The 17,033-nt window shown below is 38.9% G+C and overlaps 1 protein-coding gene across 2 annotated transcripts in view; it reads right to left on the bottom strand.

Annotated features, from left to right (window-relative positions):
- EFNA5 (ephrin A5) overlaps positions 1 to 15,940 on the bottom strand; it is a 280,347-nt gene extending 264,407 nt beyond the window's left edge. For both annotated transcript variants that reach the window (XM_082621245.1, XM_082621246.1), the window contains exon 1: positions 15,317 to 15,940. In XM_082621245.1, coding sequence (XP_082477371.1) covers positions 15,317 to 15,441 — 125 coding nt within the window. In that variant the 5' untranslated portion in view covers positions 15,442 to 15,940. The remainder of the gene's footprint in view (positions 1 to 15,316) is intronic.
- Between the last annotated feature and the right edge of the window lie 1,093 nt (positions 15,941 to 17,033).

Genomic DNA, 17,033 nt, shown 5'->3' with positions numbered 1-17,033 from the left:
CAAGTAACATAAAATTACAAAGTTTAAAGCTTGAAATAAACTCATAGCAAGCTCATTCCCTTGACAAATCTTAACTTCCAATTTAGCAGGACAAAAGAAGCCTTCTTTTGTATGAGATGATACAAATGTAAAAAAGGTCAGTCTGATAGTCTGGTGAGCATAGCAATTCCAAATATTAAAACACTGAACTTTTAAGGGAAATCAGTTATAGAGAGTTACCAGTTCTCTTTCAAATAATTTTGGTATTGCTAATACTAACTTCAATATTTTATTGCTACTGGCCAAGTGCTGCCCTCAGTTGTCACTAAATTTCTGGGTACAGCACATAAGGATCATTTATGAATTACATTTTTTTTTGCCTTAAGTGAGCTTTATATCTTCAGGAGTAAAATGTTATAAAATAATTACGTAAGTATACGATTGCAATTTTTAAACAAGTAACAGGCACACTTGCTATTCTCCTGATTAGCTATACACATATGAAGTAAGACCTGCTTTGAGTAACCACCAGACAATTCTACAGGAAAGTGGCCCTTTGACAGTAATGTGTTAAAAGAAACTTAGGTTTCAGTGCATTAAAATATGTGTTCCTTGACAAATTCTGTCTCTTTTCTTAGCTAGATGTTGTTACGATCTATTTATGTTCCTAACATCAATGTGTGTATAATTAATATGTACTAAGTTTAAAAGCAGTCAATAACAGGAGTTTTTTAAGCACAGAGGCGTCAAGAGGCCAAACCCTGTTTTTCTAGCAGTAGGATTCAGAAGAATCCAAGGATCCCAGGGACAGCTGGGCTGCCTGTAAGGAACAGCCCCAGACAGGAATTGATTTATTTCAACAAGCTCCTCACTGGAAATACAAGCATTCTCCAAAAGGTGTCGGTATTCATTAATTTCTCCTTTGAGATGGAGATATCTCATTATACCTGTGAAGTCCAAAGCAGAATATTAGGGTTTTAGAAGTCAAAGAGGAAACAATATATTGGAGACAAACTGAGAGGGCAAAAACTTCACAAGGAGATCCAAATTTCCTTTCTGGAAGAAGGTCCTAGCTGACTTGCCTCTCAAGTGTCACTCTTCACACATTATTATTCATGTAGAAATCACTAGATAAAGCCTGAAATGTGAATTCCTTTAAAAGAAAATCCTATATATATGCATAAATCATATCTATCAGGGACAACATATATTACGAAATAAGACAACTTGATCTTTTTAAAAAAGTCAACTCTTCCATGATGTTTTGAAAATAAAATTTTATTTGTAAGACTGTTATTTCTACGCAACTTACAAGAATATATAGAATTATACAGTAAGATGCATCAGTGCAAAGTGAGGTGACCCCCTCAATCTCTACTCTAATTTTTATAACCTTTTTAAAAATCCTGCTACGGATATACTTTCCTTCAAATTTTCACAGATCTGAAGGAGACATTTTGATTATACCCATTTATCTGTTAGGGTGAAGAAACTGAGGTTCAAAATTAATCATTACAAATGTAATGGCGTAGTTAGACTCAATTAGAGCTGAAATTTAACTAGATCTGAAATGTAACAAAAAATGTTAACAAAGACAATTTAAAAATCAAATCTGACATAGGATTTTTAATATCTTACTCTCTGAGCCTTGCCTAGATGACACCGAAACCCATTCAAAGTTTTACCCAAAACAGCTGCTATTATAAAAACTCAAAACAAAAAAAAAGTACATAAATTCAATGCCTTTATTTTATGCAGTCAAAACAATCTGTAAATGTAGAAATATCTGTATCAAGAACTTCGTTACAACCTATTAATCTGAGGACAAATCACTATGCAGTCAAAATAATCTGTAAATGTAGAAATATCAGTGTATCAAAGAACTTGGTTACAACCTATTAATCTGAGGACAAATCACTGTTAATAGCCTTGAGCTAAATAAAAACTGTTCAATGAATGAGGACAAATCACTGTTAATAGCCTTGAGTTAAATAAAAAGTGTTCAATGTATTTATTTTCCCTTTTAAAAAATGGAGGGGCAAAACAATAATTAGAACTACTGAGTATCTTCTGCTTTATCTAAACATGGCAATGACCACGAATCTTAGGTATATTAACTCCATTTTGAACAAAGCCATTCCTTAGAGATGCAAATGACTTCATTTTAATCAATAAAGATATCCTATTTCTAAATTTAATAATCTTCTAAGCATACTTCTTTTTTAGGAACCACAGAAGTTCACACATAGTCACAGAAGATTCTCGAATTTCTTTATCTATGAGAATCATAAAACTGGAAACTCTAAGTGGGTGTCACCTCAAAGTCACTGTCTCAGACGCTTATTTACACCATAATGAGAATAAACATAAACCTACAAAAAACAAGCAAAACAGACATGTCTTGATTTAGTATTCTTAATAATATTCATAGTTCTTATAAGTTACACAATATTTTAATTAAATCCATTTTGCCAAGGATTTGAAAATGAAAAGATCTGCTTCTGTTTGATAATTAACTATAAAAAAGTATTGGTAAAATCGTTATTAAAAACAAAAGGATATTTGAATTAAGAGTGCTCACCATCCTTCCCTTCTTTTGGTTTATTTTCATATAAATATAGCTGGTTTACAGGCAAACAGTTTCATCTTCCTTTTAATAATTGTTCCATAGAGGTATATCGGTTAAGTAAGTCTACTTATGCTTTCAAAGACTTTCAAGTTGACTTAGGAGAGTGGGAATATTGTATTTATAAACAAAGAGTGAGGAACAACAAGCAAGCAGGCAGAGTAATCTGAATTTAACTAGTTCCACCCTTTACTTGTGAATACAAGCATCACACAATTGTTTTGCAAAAGCAAATGATATATATGCTGTGAAAAAAACAGAAGCGTATTTATAGACTTTATATTACCGAGACTCTATAGAAACAAAGATTACTAAGGACACTAGAATCATGGAATTTTAGAGCAGACAGCTGTTTTCCTCCCAAGTCTCCAAGGAAGTGTAGGCTCCTAAAGTCACCCACAAGAAACACTGCCAGGAGAAGCAGAAAAATTGTTAGTCATCTTCTGCGCTGAATGTAAGATGAACATTTGAGGTTCATTTAACCATATGGATTTCAATTGGAAAGTGTTAAAAATCTGTTTCTGAGGTGTAATTCTGGCATTGCCATAGAAAATATCTCTGGGGAGGGTTTGCAAATATATTGAGACATTTATGACAGGATCCTCCTTAAACTTTTTGGACCAAGGCAATATTTTCACTCCAGTAGATTTGTCTATAAAGAGCAAGACTTACATCAAAATCCCTGGCCTGTTACTTTTGATAGTGGTGTATTTTAATGACACATAAACCTCAATGTAAAAATCTATTTTATTTGTCTGAGATTTGGGGTAAAGTCGCAAGAAATGAAGACTACCTGGTCTTAAGACAAATAACTTGCACTCACGCAAATACTAAGCCACTTGAGAAACTGTAGAACTATACAGAAAGTGCAGGGCAAACACAACCAAGAGCCCTTGATAAGAAACCAGAAGTAATCTCTCTCCACACTGATTTATCTAGAACCCGGCTGCTCCAACTGTGGTTCATGGGCCAGCAGCATCAATACCACCTGGGAGCTCGCTAGAAATGCAGAATGTCAGACCCCGCCCCAGATCTACTGAATTAAAATCTGTATTTCAACAAAATCCTCAGAGGACTTGTGTGCACATTAGAGTGTGAAAAGCAGTGATCTAGAAATTGCAAATTGACTGCTTCATGATGGCAGGGATGTTGTTTATATATTGTTTCCTGCAATATCTCCAGTACTAAGAACAATACCTGGCCTACAGTGGACACTCGATAAATATTTGCTGAATAAATCCATATGTGAACATTTCTTAGAGTATCTTCTCCTTTGCACTGTGTTTATGTGTATACAGTTCTTAAACGTACACAAAACTGCAAGTTCTTTAAGGGTACGATGCTGTCTTATGCTTCTCCGAATCCACTGTGTGCCTCTCAGTGTCTGCAGGTATCACTCAATATTTTATCAATTGTAACCTTTAGATATTCAATACAGGAATATATTACTACTGTTAGATATTTATATATAATGTTGCTTTAATGTGAAAACTTTGGAAAACTAAGTTTAAATCAACATATAATTTCTGAATTCGCCCATTTGGCTCTGATTTTAAATACAGTAAGGAGAATTCACCCAAGAAATCAAAGTAGTAATGGAAACCATTATATAGGGCCAAGTCCTGATTCTATGTGGTACCAGAGAACAGGAATGGCATGGATGATTAAAATCCAAAACTGATTCCAAACCTCAAGTTATTCAATAGCCTCAAAGTCTTTTCTTACCAAATCTCATACGAAAGCTGCTGTAAGTTTCAGAAACATCAATTTTTTAGTTTTATTTTCTTTCTCAAATCCACCTACTGAACAGTGAAATGGCCAAAGCCATCAAAAGAGAAATACAGTGACAGGGAAATATATATAATAAACAAACTGAGTAATCAGTCCTCAAATAACCAGATACCAACACAGAACTCTAAAGCGAAGCAAAGAAATAATTTGTGAAAGAGATAATTATATAGTAAATAATCAAATACGTTAATAGCATAGATGTACTGGTAACAGGACCATTCCAAAATGATACTCAAAATAATGAGATATTCAGAGTCATGATTATTGCTGACTCTCTTAGGCCATATTTTAAAGGATGGATACTAAATCAGGAATACTCTCCCCAATAAAGAATCGCTTTTTTTCTATTTAATTAACTGAATTCAATTGTCCTTTATACATTTTTTTTTTTTGCTTCAGGGAACCCAGAGTTTTAAGTTAAGCCATCAGATATGTCTGACCCCATATGTATATAATCATATGGAATATCCTGTATACATATACACACCCCACCGTACACACACACACACACACACACACACACTCCGTCATGTTGTTTTCCCAAGAGTATAGTCGACAATAGTGATAGCAGAGTGTGTAATTAGTTTTCATTGTTCCCCTGACAGCTATAGTTCCATACAAGACCCTTTTCTTTTTAAGTTGTAAATGCTATGGAAAAAATAAACTAATAACAGGCATTTAATTATGGGTCCTGCAACCATAGTGGGAACATTGCCAGAAAAGGCTGGAACCTCTGGCAAAAACATATATTTCCAGGGGAGGGGAGAATTTTGTTCTTCAATTATAGTAATGCTTAAAATATTGATGACAGGCATATGATAAAAAAACTTTTTAATTTTTTCCCAAGTCTCTATCGAGGATAAAGTATGTATACAATGCTACATCAATACTAAAACCAAGAATACTATTATATCTGTACTAAAATATTAATAAAGGCATTGCTTATTAATAAGCAAAATACATAAAGAATAGCTTTATGTTTTGATATAATCAGTGAAGAATACAAAGATTCAGTTTCAGTTTGGGGTTTTGCCTTGCTTTATACAGACTTAAAAAAATTAACACTTGTGATATCAAATATCTGGGTGCTATAGTCCCTGAGGCTTACTTCAATTTGTTTTATACAGTATTTAAAATAAGGCATCCCCCAAGTTGCTGTCATGGCAGACACCAGATCTGTCACTGAAGTCCTTTCTCGCCTGATTAATTAGTAATTGGGAGACACATTTTGGCAGCTTTCATTTCCCTATTATTTTCTCTTGTTTGACACAAAACCCAGTCAGGAGCACCACTATTTGAACTGTACCCTTCTTAGTGCTGGGTCACTACATTTTAATAAATGGAGCCCCTGCCAGAAAACTACAGAAATAGGCATAAAAGTTTATTGCAGCAGTAATAGTAAACAAATATATGAAGAAAATACTGAAGCCACAGTATCTAAAACTTTAATGGTCTGTCTGAACCCTGGGGTTATTGGCGAGATTGCAGAGCAGAGACTAAAAGAAAGGACCTTCAACAAAACCACTGCTTTCATTTGCCTTTAAAAAAGTACATATTAGCTAAATAAAGCAGATAAATACTTGGTGCAGAAAAGCCATACATACATCTGAGTTTCCTCCATTATCCCAACCCGATGAATAAATCTATTGGGAGGAAAAGATTGATAGTGACTACAGGGATACAGACCCCTTCTAGAAGTCACAAAAGCACTGTTTGAGCCAAACAAATAAACATTTTTCATAAAAGGTAAGGTGAGGAACTTAAAATTGAAGCGAAAAAGACTGAGATTTCGGAGAGCTACAAATAGCTACAGAATCAGTTTCAGGTTCTCCATCTCAAGTGTCAGTCACTTCAAAAAGTGCTGCTACGATGGTGGCTCAGGACACTTGTGTGCCACAGCAGTGGCCATGCTGTGTGGGTCAGAGGTCACAGCTTCCACATTCCGACATCTGTCTGTATTTTCTTGCCCTGAAACAATAGCCGGGAACTAGGCTCATTTGCTCCCACTTTGTTTAACCTAATTGTTAAACACAAGAGATAATTTCCCCATATTTAGAATTATTTTTCCTTTTCTCCCTAATCCCATTTGACTCCATACAATTAAATACCATTAAAAATAACGTGACCAAAAGGTTAAGTCCCCTATATATTATTAAAGTTAGGCAAATGTGACAAAGCCGTATATCCTGCCGGCACCTAAGTACCAGAAAACATCAAGTATCATGCCCACCACCATCAAAATCTAGATAACAATTAGCACTACAATTATCCAACCAAAATAAGCCATGACTGCATCAAACCACAAAACTGCATTTTTAATAGGAGAAAATACTTTCATTTACTTTTATAATATGTATTTTCATAGTAAGAGGCAAGAGCTAATTGTGAATTATAGTTTCTACATACATAAATAAATCACTAATAAAACTAGAATGGATATTCTGACACCTTAGAAACGGGAAGAAAAAACTAAAGTATTTGTTAGTTCATTTAAAACAAAAAGGTCATTTTGAACCCTTAGTCTTCTCCATCAGTCAAAGAAAAACAGATGATGGATAGCAGAGGAAAGGGTTTTGGTACAAAAACTGTCAACTCATACTTGGACTTTAATGAGAAGTCCATGAGATGTATATCCAATCTTAAAACATGTATTTTATTTATCTCCTTTACACTGTACTTGCAACCATCAAAAATCCTACTTCTAATGAACTGAAGCAATCTGTGACATAAGTAGTATTCAATCTGTGCCCAGTTTAATCAGACTGACTGAGTCAGGTTACTTTGAAATTAGTCTTAAGACGTTCTGTTTTTACTTCAGTACATGGGAATAATGTTCCCAGACATCATCAAACAGATGCAGTGGCAAGAAGTGTAGTATAAATTTTTGGTAAAGTTTACTAGACAACATGTTCCTCCAAATGTATCCAGAAATACAAAACATGGTGGAAAATATAACAGTCTCAATTAGTATACTCTCATAATTTTTAAAAACAAATACGAATTTACTTCCAAAATAATTTTCTATAAGAACCCACAAGAATGGCTTAGTAATGAGGTTGTGAGAGCCTATATTCCAGGGACCAAAAAGGCTCTGGCTTCATATAACGCTCCTTAAAGCACCCCAAATGCTTCATTTTTGGAGGTAACTATATTTTTATCACTACCACTTACTAGAGAAAGATTCCTGCTAACGCTGTGCAATTTGGAAAAAAAAATATCAAGCAACAAACAAAAAGGACTGCTTAGTACAGTAAGAAAAAGGAAGTCAGGGTTTGGGGGGGGGTGATAATAGGGGCTACTAATATATCACTGAGAAATTAACAATAAATTATAAGTTTCAAGAGAAAACTACATTTGTAAACATGGTACAGCCCAATATTTAACATGAAAATATAATATGCCTAGGTTTAAAATATATAATTACTAAGTTAAAATACCCTTTTTTTGTCAACTAAATACAAGAAGATAGCATTCTAGTGAGCTCACGAATAACTTAAGATAGAGCTTTAAATGTAGAGCCCTGCCAAAATGATCCCTAAGTGGTTTAGTCCTTTTCTATCGTCCATATTCATTTCCGGACCATTTTCATGAAAGAAGTAAAATCGGTCTTAAAACAAGATGGCTGCTTCTAGGGGGAAAGAAAAGAAACGCTGATTTAACTGAAAGCCAAAAAACTAGCTTTTCTAAATCAAGAAACAAGAACTTTGGTATATTTTTTTCTAATCTCCAAGTATATATTCATGCACTTCCACATGGAAATTTACGGATTACTCTGTGCAGTTACTGAAAATTATTAATAGCAAAGAAAATTTTTTTAAAGGTTTGATCTTTGTGTGCTAATAAGGTGATTGTCCAATGCATATACATAGAGATATAACAAAACCAAAATCCCCAATTATCCTTCATATCAGAATCATGATCATCAGTCCCAAAAATCAGGTCACTTGATAAGCAGTAACAGGAATAATATTGATACCTTATATCTCTTACAGAACTCCATCATAAAATGCCCAGTGATAGATATCCTGTTACAAACAAATCAACTGTATTTGGCTTTTCAAAGGTAATACCCTAGGAACTTAGCTGTTAGACAACCTCTCCTGGAATTGCACTTTGATGACCTTCCCTGAAGCAAATGGCAGATTAACTCTGTGACATACACATAAAAACTAAAAACATTTTCCTCCATTTTGAAATAAGTTTTAAATAGATTTTTTTTTAATCACTCAAAACTATTTTTATTTCTCACTTGAGGGGAAAATAAGACCTGACAGTAACATTTTCTTCAACCTGTCAACTGTCAATTGCATAAAGAATGTTTCTCAAGATGACAAAGGTTTATTTTTCCTTATTGAAAATGACAGAATTCTACCTTAATGAAAGCTGAGCTAACCATCACTGTAGTACACTACCGTCTCCCAGCAACTAGCTAACTCAAGGAGAAGTTTTCACTGTTTTAAAATAATGGTTTTATTGAAATCTATGGCTCACTGTTTGAATACTATATTCAAAAGCCTAAAAATAAAGAGTTTCCATCTACACAGATTTCAGATTAGAAAATAGTGTAGAGACTTCAGTAGTTCACAATAAACCCTTCAGAGTACAATAAGGAGTATAGATTATCAAGAATAGTAAAATAGAAGGAAAAAATTTTGTTTATGCTCAAAACTAGGCATAATAGTTGTAATACAGAAAAACCTGCATTACTACGTTTTACTTTTAAACTAAGTTCTTCTATGTCATTATGCTGCCTTGTTTGTAACAGACAATTTTGAAAACATGAATGCTGGCAAATTCCAGAGGAAACAGATCTCCTGGTAGTGAGTAATATCCCATTCAGAAACACTGGAAGTTCAAATTAATCACAAGAAACTTTTCCACAAAACAGCTCAGGGTATAGGTTGAGAAGCAGACTAAAATATAAATCTAATAATATAAATCAGGCTCTTAAAAGAGACAATAATTTATTGATGTTTAGCTGTCTAAGACCACCATCATAAGACAAATTACTAAAAGTGAATATTAATATCTCATTTCTTACACTCCTCTTTGAGGTTTTATACCTGAATATGAAGGTATTATCCGTCACAAATGATGAGAGGCAATTTTTTCTCGGTTTGGAAGACTAGTCCTGACTGAGCATCCTGGGTAAGTGGCCAGAACTTCCTCACTGTGCTTAGAGACATACAAGCTTCCTTTTCAGCAAAGACATTCTAACCAGGGCTGCTGTTTTAACAGTCTGTATACTGTTTCTGAAAAGAAAATTGATTATATGGAATCAGTTAACACAGAGTGGTTGATTATCTAAAATAAAATATCAAAGCTTTTTAAATTCTCATTACTGCTGGAAGTTATTCAAAACCAACACAAAAAATGAAGAGGGCTGAGGGGCATCTTTTTTCAAAAACTATTAATCAAATAATATATATTGGACAAAGAAAAAAAAAACTAAACAATAAACCAAATGTTACCCTCACATAAAATTCTGTTCTTAACATATTCTTATGTTTTGTTCATTTTCTATTTCAATGTTTTCTCTTCCTCAAAGGTACATTCTTTTGGCATATACTTCTAAGTTTGCAAAGGTCAGGACTCCTGAAGGACTAATTGTATTCATTAATTTTCTTGGCCCAGCATGAAGCTGGTAGCTTGCTTGGTTCATAGCAACAGGGGAGAAAAGGAGGCGCTCATCTTTATCTGTCCCATCCAACAGGAAATCAGGCCAGTGGACAGAATGCAATGAATGCCTCTTCAGAGGCATCTTACAAGATTAAATGGCAAGAAATTCACAAGGTTAATTTGCCCCCAAATAACTAAATGCTCCCTCCAAATCTGATCCTCAGTCTTCAAAGGTGGAAGCCTCTAGAGCTATTGATTATCAGTCAGAACACATATGGCAACAAGATATTCCTTCAGTGAGCCAATGGCTTAGTTAATACCACTAAAATCAACGAACAGGGAGTAATGAACTACTGAAGGCTCTCTCTGATTCTTTTAATCATGAAGAGTATATTAACCTTGGTCTCACACTGTACAGCCAAGCGGGCCTCAAACAGCACTGATGTTCCAGTCACCTAAGAAAAAGACAGTTGACTATTTCTGATAGCTTATTACAAATACATAACATAATGTATAAAAGCACTGGAACATAACATCTCAATGGCTTATTTTGCCTTCAAACTTCTATGGAAAACTGGCCAAAAATAAGAAGCACACTTTTCTTCTACAAATTTCTAGATTAGACAAAGGGTAAGAGGGGGAAAATTCACTTCAGGTCTCCTACAAATGGATAAGGGTAAAAACACTTCAGGTTTCCTACAGTGGATATAAATTTTCATCACACTGCTTTATTTTTAAAGCAGATGTTTATAAAATTCTGATATAAATATCAAAACAACAAAATTATCCCATTACATCTAATAAAATGATACATTACGCTGAGGTTCAGAGTTAATAAAGTTAAAAGATTCTAAGTAATGTCTTTTACTTGAAGAACTTTTGTTTCTAATATATGAAGTATTATTTAAAACACTTAAAATTTCAAAAATAAAGTTATCAGGGTTGGTGATACAACTCATTCAAAACCAAGATCAACTTTCCATCTTTCCTCAAATCAAATTCTTAGATTTAGACCAAACTGATTTCATTTGTCAGTGGGAAAGGCACAGTACTGGTATACTGGTATATATATAAAACACTGGTAGCTCAGATTTTTTAAAATGAAACAAGTAAATTTTGAAAGAGAAAAAATATGCAAGGGCTATATGATCAGGGAAAAATGTTACTACTTCTCTCTACTTAGTCACATACATATCATCTATACTGCCTGAAAGATTTGGGAGTGTTGACCTAGAATTCACATCACTTTCACAACTCAAGATTACATGTTTGCAAAACTAAATGGTGTCAATTACCTGCTACTCTAACATGAAATGTTTAATTTACAAGTCCAAAGAAAACATATGGTTAGGCTGAAATTTAGAAAATCCCAGATGAATTATAGGGATATCTTTTCCCATAAGAGAATAACATTTTAAATTGGTGATTCTCAAACCTTAACAGAAGCAAATTACTAAGTGAAGAAAATCGGTACTCTTAAAGTATGTTGGTTATATTTGCCACTGTATTATTTTACTATTCCATCTATTAATGCCAACCAGTAGGAGACATGTTTAATTATCCCAGCATCATTTTGGCAAGTGGTCAAATGAATCCAAAAACTTTTCAACGTACACAGCATTTGAAAGAATATTCTCTTTGGAAGCACCAAACTGTTTATAGCTTGTTTCAAATTAAGCGGCATACTCTTAATATTGAGTCACCTCTACCTTTATAAACGTAGCTACTAAGGGAGAATGTAAAGGAAGTTTTATTATCGAAAGTCTTTTTAAAAGTTACTTAAAAGCTTTTTCCATTATTAAAGAAATTAGACACAAATATTCTATCAATAGTTATATTCTCCTTGACTTGGATCTTCATTACTCAAACTTACTTAGTAACAGGCCGGTTCAGAATTGAGCATAACATTAAAAGGATCTTTCTATTACTCTCACGATTTAGGTGAAACTCATACAACTTTTCAAATGTTTAAAATATGAAAGATGCATTTACAAAAATGTTATCATATTTTTATTCAGACTTAAGTTAGGTCTCAGTTGCTATTTTAGAGATCTGTAGCAAGTCAATACATAAAATCAGTGTGGTCCACTGCCCAATAAATACTGGCAATTAAAAAGTTATCAGCATTTAAAAATTAAACATCTATTTACCAGAAGTGAATGCTTGGGAAGACAGATTCTAACAGCAAAACTATCTGACAGCAAATAAGTTTTACATTTTTTTCCTCTGTGAACTTAGATCTATGGATGCTTCTGTTATCAAAGCAGTCAGTAATGAAACCCAATGCAGCTGATAAACTCCTATGACTACACAAGTTACAAAATAAGATATTTAAATCCTGTGAGTAAGATGTAATACTTAATTTTAATTTTATCTAAACATAATTTCAAATGAAGTACATTAGTATAAGCTAAAATGTATTTACTTCATTTTGCCACAATATCCATTTATTATCAGCTTAATGTGTCCGCTGAACTCTTCTTCTAAGAGAAAAACCTTTAAAGTCTATTTAAGTTGCAATTAAAGTTTTCTACTTTTTTTCCACAAGACTGAAGTCTTCTGATAATGTTAATTTAGCAAAATCTTAAAAGATAGGATTTATGTCCAACCAAAAAGCATGGTTAGCTTACTTTACAAAATGATAGCATAGATGAAAAGAAAATGTAAAACATTAAAAGTTTAAAATTTAGTAGACCCCTGCAAATTTTCTAAAATATTTTTTCACTATCTTTTGTGATAAACTTATTTCTAAATTACTTATTTTGCATTTGGCTCCTTTTAAATACATCCAAGCTGACTTCTCTTCATTCATCAAAAAAGCACCATCTTATTCCACAGTTCTAAGATAAATCTGCCTACCAGTACCTAGTTTTAAAATTATATTATTTTTTAAAGTAAGTTTTACTGTGAAAACATATGAAGATAAACACACCCACAAATCCCTAAAAATACTACAGTTAGAGCTGAATCTTTTTTTGGGGGGGTTGCATGATTCTTTCTTTTGAACATTATCAAATTGATAATGATCAAATAGAGAGGTAGTTCCACAAACTTCAAATTAAAACACTGACTTGAGAATACTCTTGGTATTTTAAAATTCTACAGGTTAACTTTGGGCAGGTTCAAACACACCATGGCATCCTGAGCAGAAGAGTTTTCCGCAGGCAGGGCAGATCTATTAAAAAACATGACCTGTGACAAAAATCAATGTGCTAATCTCAAACCAAACAACAGTATCAAAAGCATAAAACAGAGATAACCTGAGATAAAATGTCCTCAAACTAACTCAGACTAGTTTGACAGGTTAATAAGGAGGGGTAAGAGTGGGGATGTTGCTGATTCTTTCTGTTTTAACCCAGGATGACTGGAACACCCAAGTACCCAAATAAATTAATACCATGAGAAAAAGATTACACTGTGAGGTCTGTAGTGGGAAACAAAAGACAAGCAAGAGCAAAATGTCCCAAATTCAACTAACCAATTTCACTGCTGTTTTATTTGATAAGGCACTAAAGTTTAAAATATAAATTCCTCTGTTTCGAATATGCTGTCTAATAAAGCCCAAAGGGGAATAAAACCAACCAACATAATGAGACTTGCTTTTAACGCCATCACAACTGGAAAGCTTGCTCTATTTGTCTTGTCAGCTTTAATAAAAGGCATCTCTTCTGGCAGGATGGCTTCTCTTTCTCTTTTCCTAATAGCGGTAAGTGGCATGTCAAAGAAGAAATAGCTTCCCATCCCACCACCCACCTCCAGGAGACTTTTTAAACCAAACTTTGAAGTATGTCTCCACTTGGCCCAAGCGATTCAATCAGGTCTTGGGCTACCTGGGTGTGACTATCTTTCCTGGGGTAGCAGGGTGGGGGGCCTCTATCCCCGTTCGGCAACCAGTGTACGGCTCGTAGGGAAATCTGCTCATCTTCAGGTGAGAGAACATTACTTCAAGCGGGGGAATCCCTCCTATGCCAGCATAACAAAGGAAGGCGGGAGGCCGGCGGAGAGGGCCACCGGGAGGTAGGAAAAACTAGAGGCGCCCACCAGCCCCCTATCCCCAAGCGCGCTGGGCGCGCTGCAACCACAAACTCTTCCCTTGGCCTCCGCGTTTCTTCTCCCAACTTCCACGCCAGCCCAGGGAAAAACCTGGGATTTTAGGTATAATCGATGCTATTTCCCTTCTCCTCGGCGGGCACCGAGACCAGCCCACAGCTGGAAGCTGGAAGCTGGCCTCGGTCCCAGAAAGGCAGAGCAATATGGGCCCAGCGGGGCCGACTGCTGCCCGAGAGAAAGTAGGGCTTGGACCTGCTCTGGATCGGGAGGGGTCCGCCCGGCACTCTGGACAACCCCACCCCTACCCCTCTTCCAGGGTCCGTGAACAAGGAACCCAGGCGGGTAACCAGGGTCCAGCAGGAGCGCTAGGGCGGCTCCGGGCGCCCATCTCTTGGTTCCCGAGTACTCGGCTGGCTTCGGAAGCGCCCGAAAAACGTTTCCAGGTAACCGCGAGTTTTCCTCCGGCTGCACACTGCCAGGCTTCGGACGACGGGCTCCCACCTCCCGGTTCGGCCAACTCCAGCAGCTAGCTCCGCAAGCATGACGTAACCCAGCATTAGATCAAACTTTCTGGCACCTTGAGCCCACCGGGAGGTGGAGGAGGTGGGAGAAGCCTCTCTACTGCCAAGAGAGCTGGGACCAGACTGACTTAGTGGCCGGATGATTTCCTCGTAGTTAAAGAGGAAAATATCAACCTAAAGCTTCCGTTTCCCAGCCCCCCACACTTCCCCCAGCCAGTGCGCTTTCTGAGCGCACCGGGGAAAAGGGAAGGAAAAATTAAAAAAAAAAAAAAAAAAAAAAACACTTTGGGGATGTTTAGCGGGTTCTCCCCGCAGTCCCTGCGCAGCCACGCTCCAAGAGGGAGCTCCTGGCAGCTTGCACCCGGGGCTCCCCGTGCCCAAGCCCCGCGCCTGGATCGGGATGCTGGCCAGCCTGCCCGGGTGGGAAGCGAAGTCCGGACTCCCGGGCTCCCGCCTTTTCCGAGTCTCCCCGGGCTTCGCAGAAGCATCGGGTCTGGGCAGCCCCAGGAACGCCCAAGGGCTCTCAGGCTCCCTGCCGCACCTCAACAATGAGGGGGCACGAAGTGAGCATTTCCCGCGGGCGCCTCGAAAGCCATCCGCGCCCGAGCGACGCAGACTCTGAGAGTGCGCGCCGCTGTCGGTCGATGCGCGCGGATCCCCGGCGCCGCCGCTCCTTCCGCAGGGCCTCGAGGCCTGGGGAGCCCCGGCTCTCTGCCCCCCATTGCCTTACCTGGGGTTGCTGCTGTTCCAGTAGACGGCGTAGCGGTCGGCGACGGCCTTGGAGCCAGGGTCCTGGCTGAACACACACGTCCAGAGCACAAGAAACATCAGCGTCAACATCTCCACGTGCAACATCACGCCTAGCCAGCGGCGGAGCCGCCGACGCGCCACTCCGGGGAGAGATCAGGGATCCGGAGGGAGGGAGGGAGGGAGAAGGGGCGAGAGAGAGCGAGAGCCAAATAAATATGAATAAATAAAAATGAAGAGGGGCGAGAAAAGAAAGAGGCGCACACCAAGCTGAGGAGGGGGAGGAGAGACAGAAAAAAAGGTGGAGGAGTGGGGGGAATAAAGGCAAACTCGCACCCTCACTGGAGGGCTCGGGAGGAAAAAAGGAATCACAAGATGGAGAGAAGCGTGCGTGTGTGTGTGTGGTGGCGGCGGCGAGGGCGGGGGAAGCGGTGCCAAGCTGTGTCTCGGGCGGCGGCGGCAGGCCGGTCACCCCGGGAGAAGGAGGTGCGCGCCGGGCCGGGCGGCGGCAGCGCGGGTTGGGGCAGGCGGCGGCGCACGCTGCACAGTCACCGGGAGTTGCGCGCCACGGCTGCGGGGAGACATACACTGGCCCGCCGGGCCCGGCTCAGCGTCGGCGCCGCGGGCTGCGCACGGCTCCGCCGCCGCCCAGGGCCCTCGCACTGCGCCCCGCTTCGCTCCAAGTTACTTTGGCGGCCTGTAGGAAACTGCAGGAAGAGGGCTCCGTGTGGATGAGGGGGCTTCCCGCCTGTGGTCCGGGGAGTCTGAGGATCCCCTTCCCCCGCCTCCTCTGTGCTTTAACCCGGTAACCCCAGGAAATCTCGGAGGAGTCTCGTAGGTGCTACGGGTTCGGGGCGGTGCGCCGAGAAGGGTGGAGATCTGGAGCCAGAAACCCAGCCCCGCCGGCGTCCTGGAACTGGTTAAGCGGCAGCTAAGCGGGCGAGGAGCGGTCTTGCCTCGCAAACCTCAAAGAAAAGTTTGGCTTTTCGCGTCTTCCGGCAGGTCCCCTGTCGGAGTCGGACTGCGACGGTGGCGGGAGGCGACACCCCGGCCGTTGCCTGAGTCTCGGGGATTTCTCGCGCGTGCTTTTCTTGGCCGGGAGTCGGTGCACCAGAGTGAATGGAGAGCAGAGGTCTGAACCAGCCAGCCAGGCGGAGCTGGGATGCCGAAACCTGCAGGACGATGCCAATCCAACTGTTCAGCTGGAGAGCGGGAGGGGAAACAATCACTTTCAAATGAATCCCTCCAACTCCTGGATGGGCTGATGTCAGTCTCCGATCGCCTTCCGGGAGCAAGAATGAACCCCCAGACGCGGTGCCAAGAGCCCTGGTTGAGCTCTCAGAAGTGTCCCTGTGACTCCGACTGGTCCGACCCCAAGCCCGGCAACTTGTAGAGAGGCATCAATCAGTTTGAAATGCGAAAGGAGAAAAAAAAAGAAAGAGCGCACGAGAGCGTGTGGCACCTCCCCGATGACTACATCAGAAAACCTTCCCGATCCTCCCGCAGCTGCTCCTCTTTCCCTCCTTGGGCACAGCAGCAACAAGAGGTGAAAACCACCGACAGAATCGCAAAACCTTTACCAGGCGGGAAAATAAACTTGAGTGCAGCAGCACGAGCAGCCCGGGAGGGATTGAAACGACTGGCGAGAAGTGGAAAGGGGTAAAAGTCAGTTTTGCAAAAGAGAAAAAAAAAAAAGAGAG

The sequence above is a fragment of the Mesoplodon mirus genome (assembly GCF_964341445.2).
Source record: "Mesoplodon mirus genome assembly, chromosome: 5".
Lineage (NCBI taxonomy): Eukaryota > Metazoa > Chordata > Mammalia > Artiodactyla > Ziphiidae > Mesoplodon > Mesoplodon mirus.
Note: the sequence above shows the minus strand (reverse complement) of the source record. Positions and strands in the feature narration are given on the sequence as shown.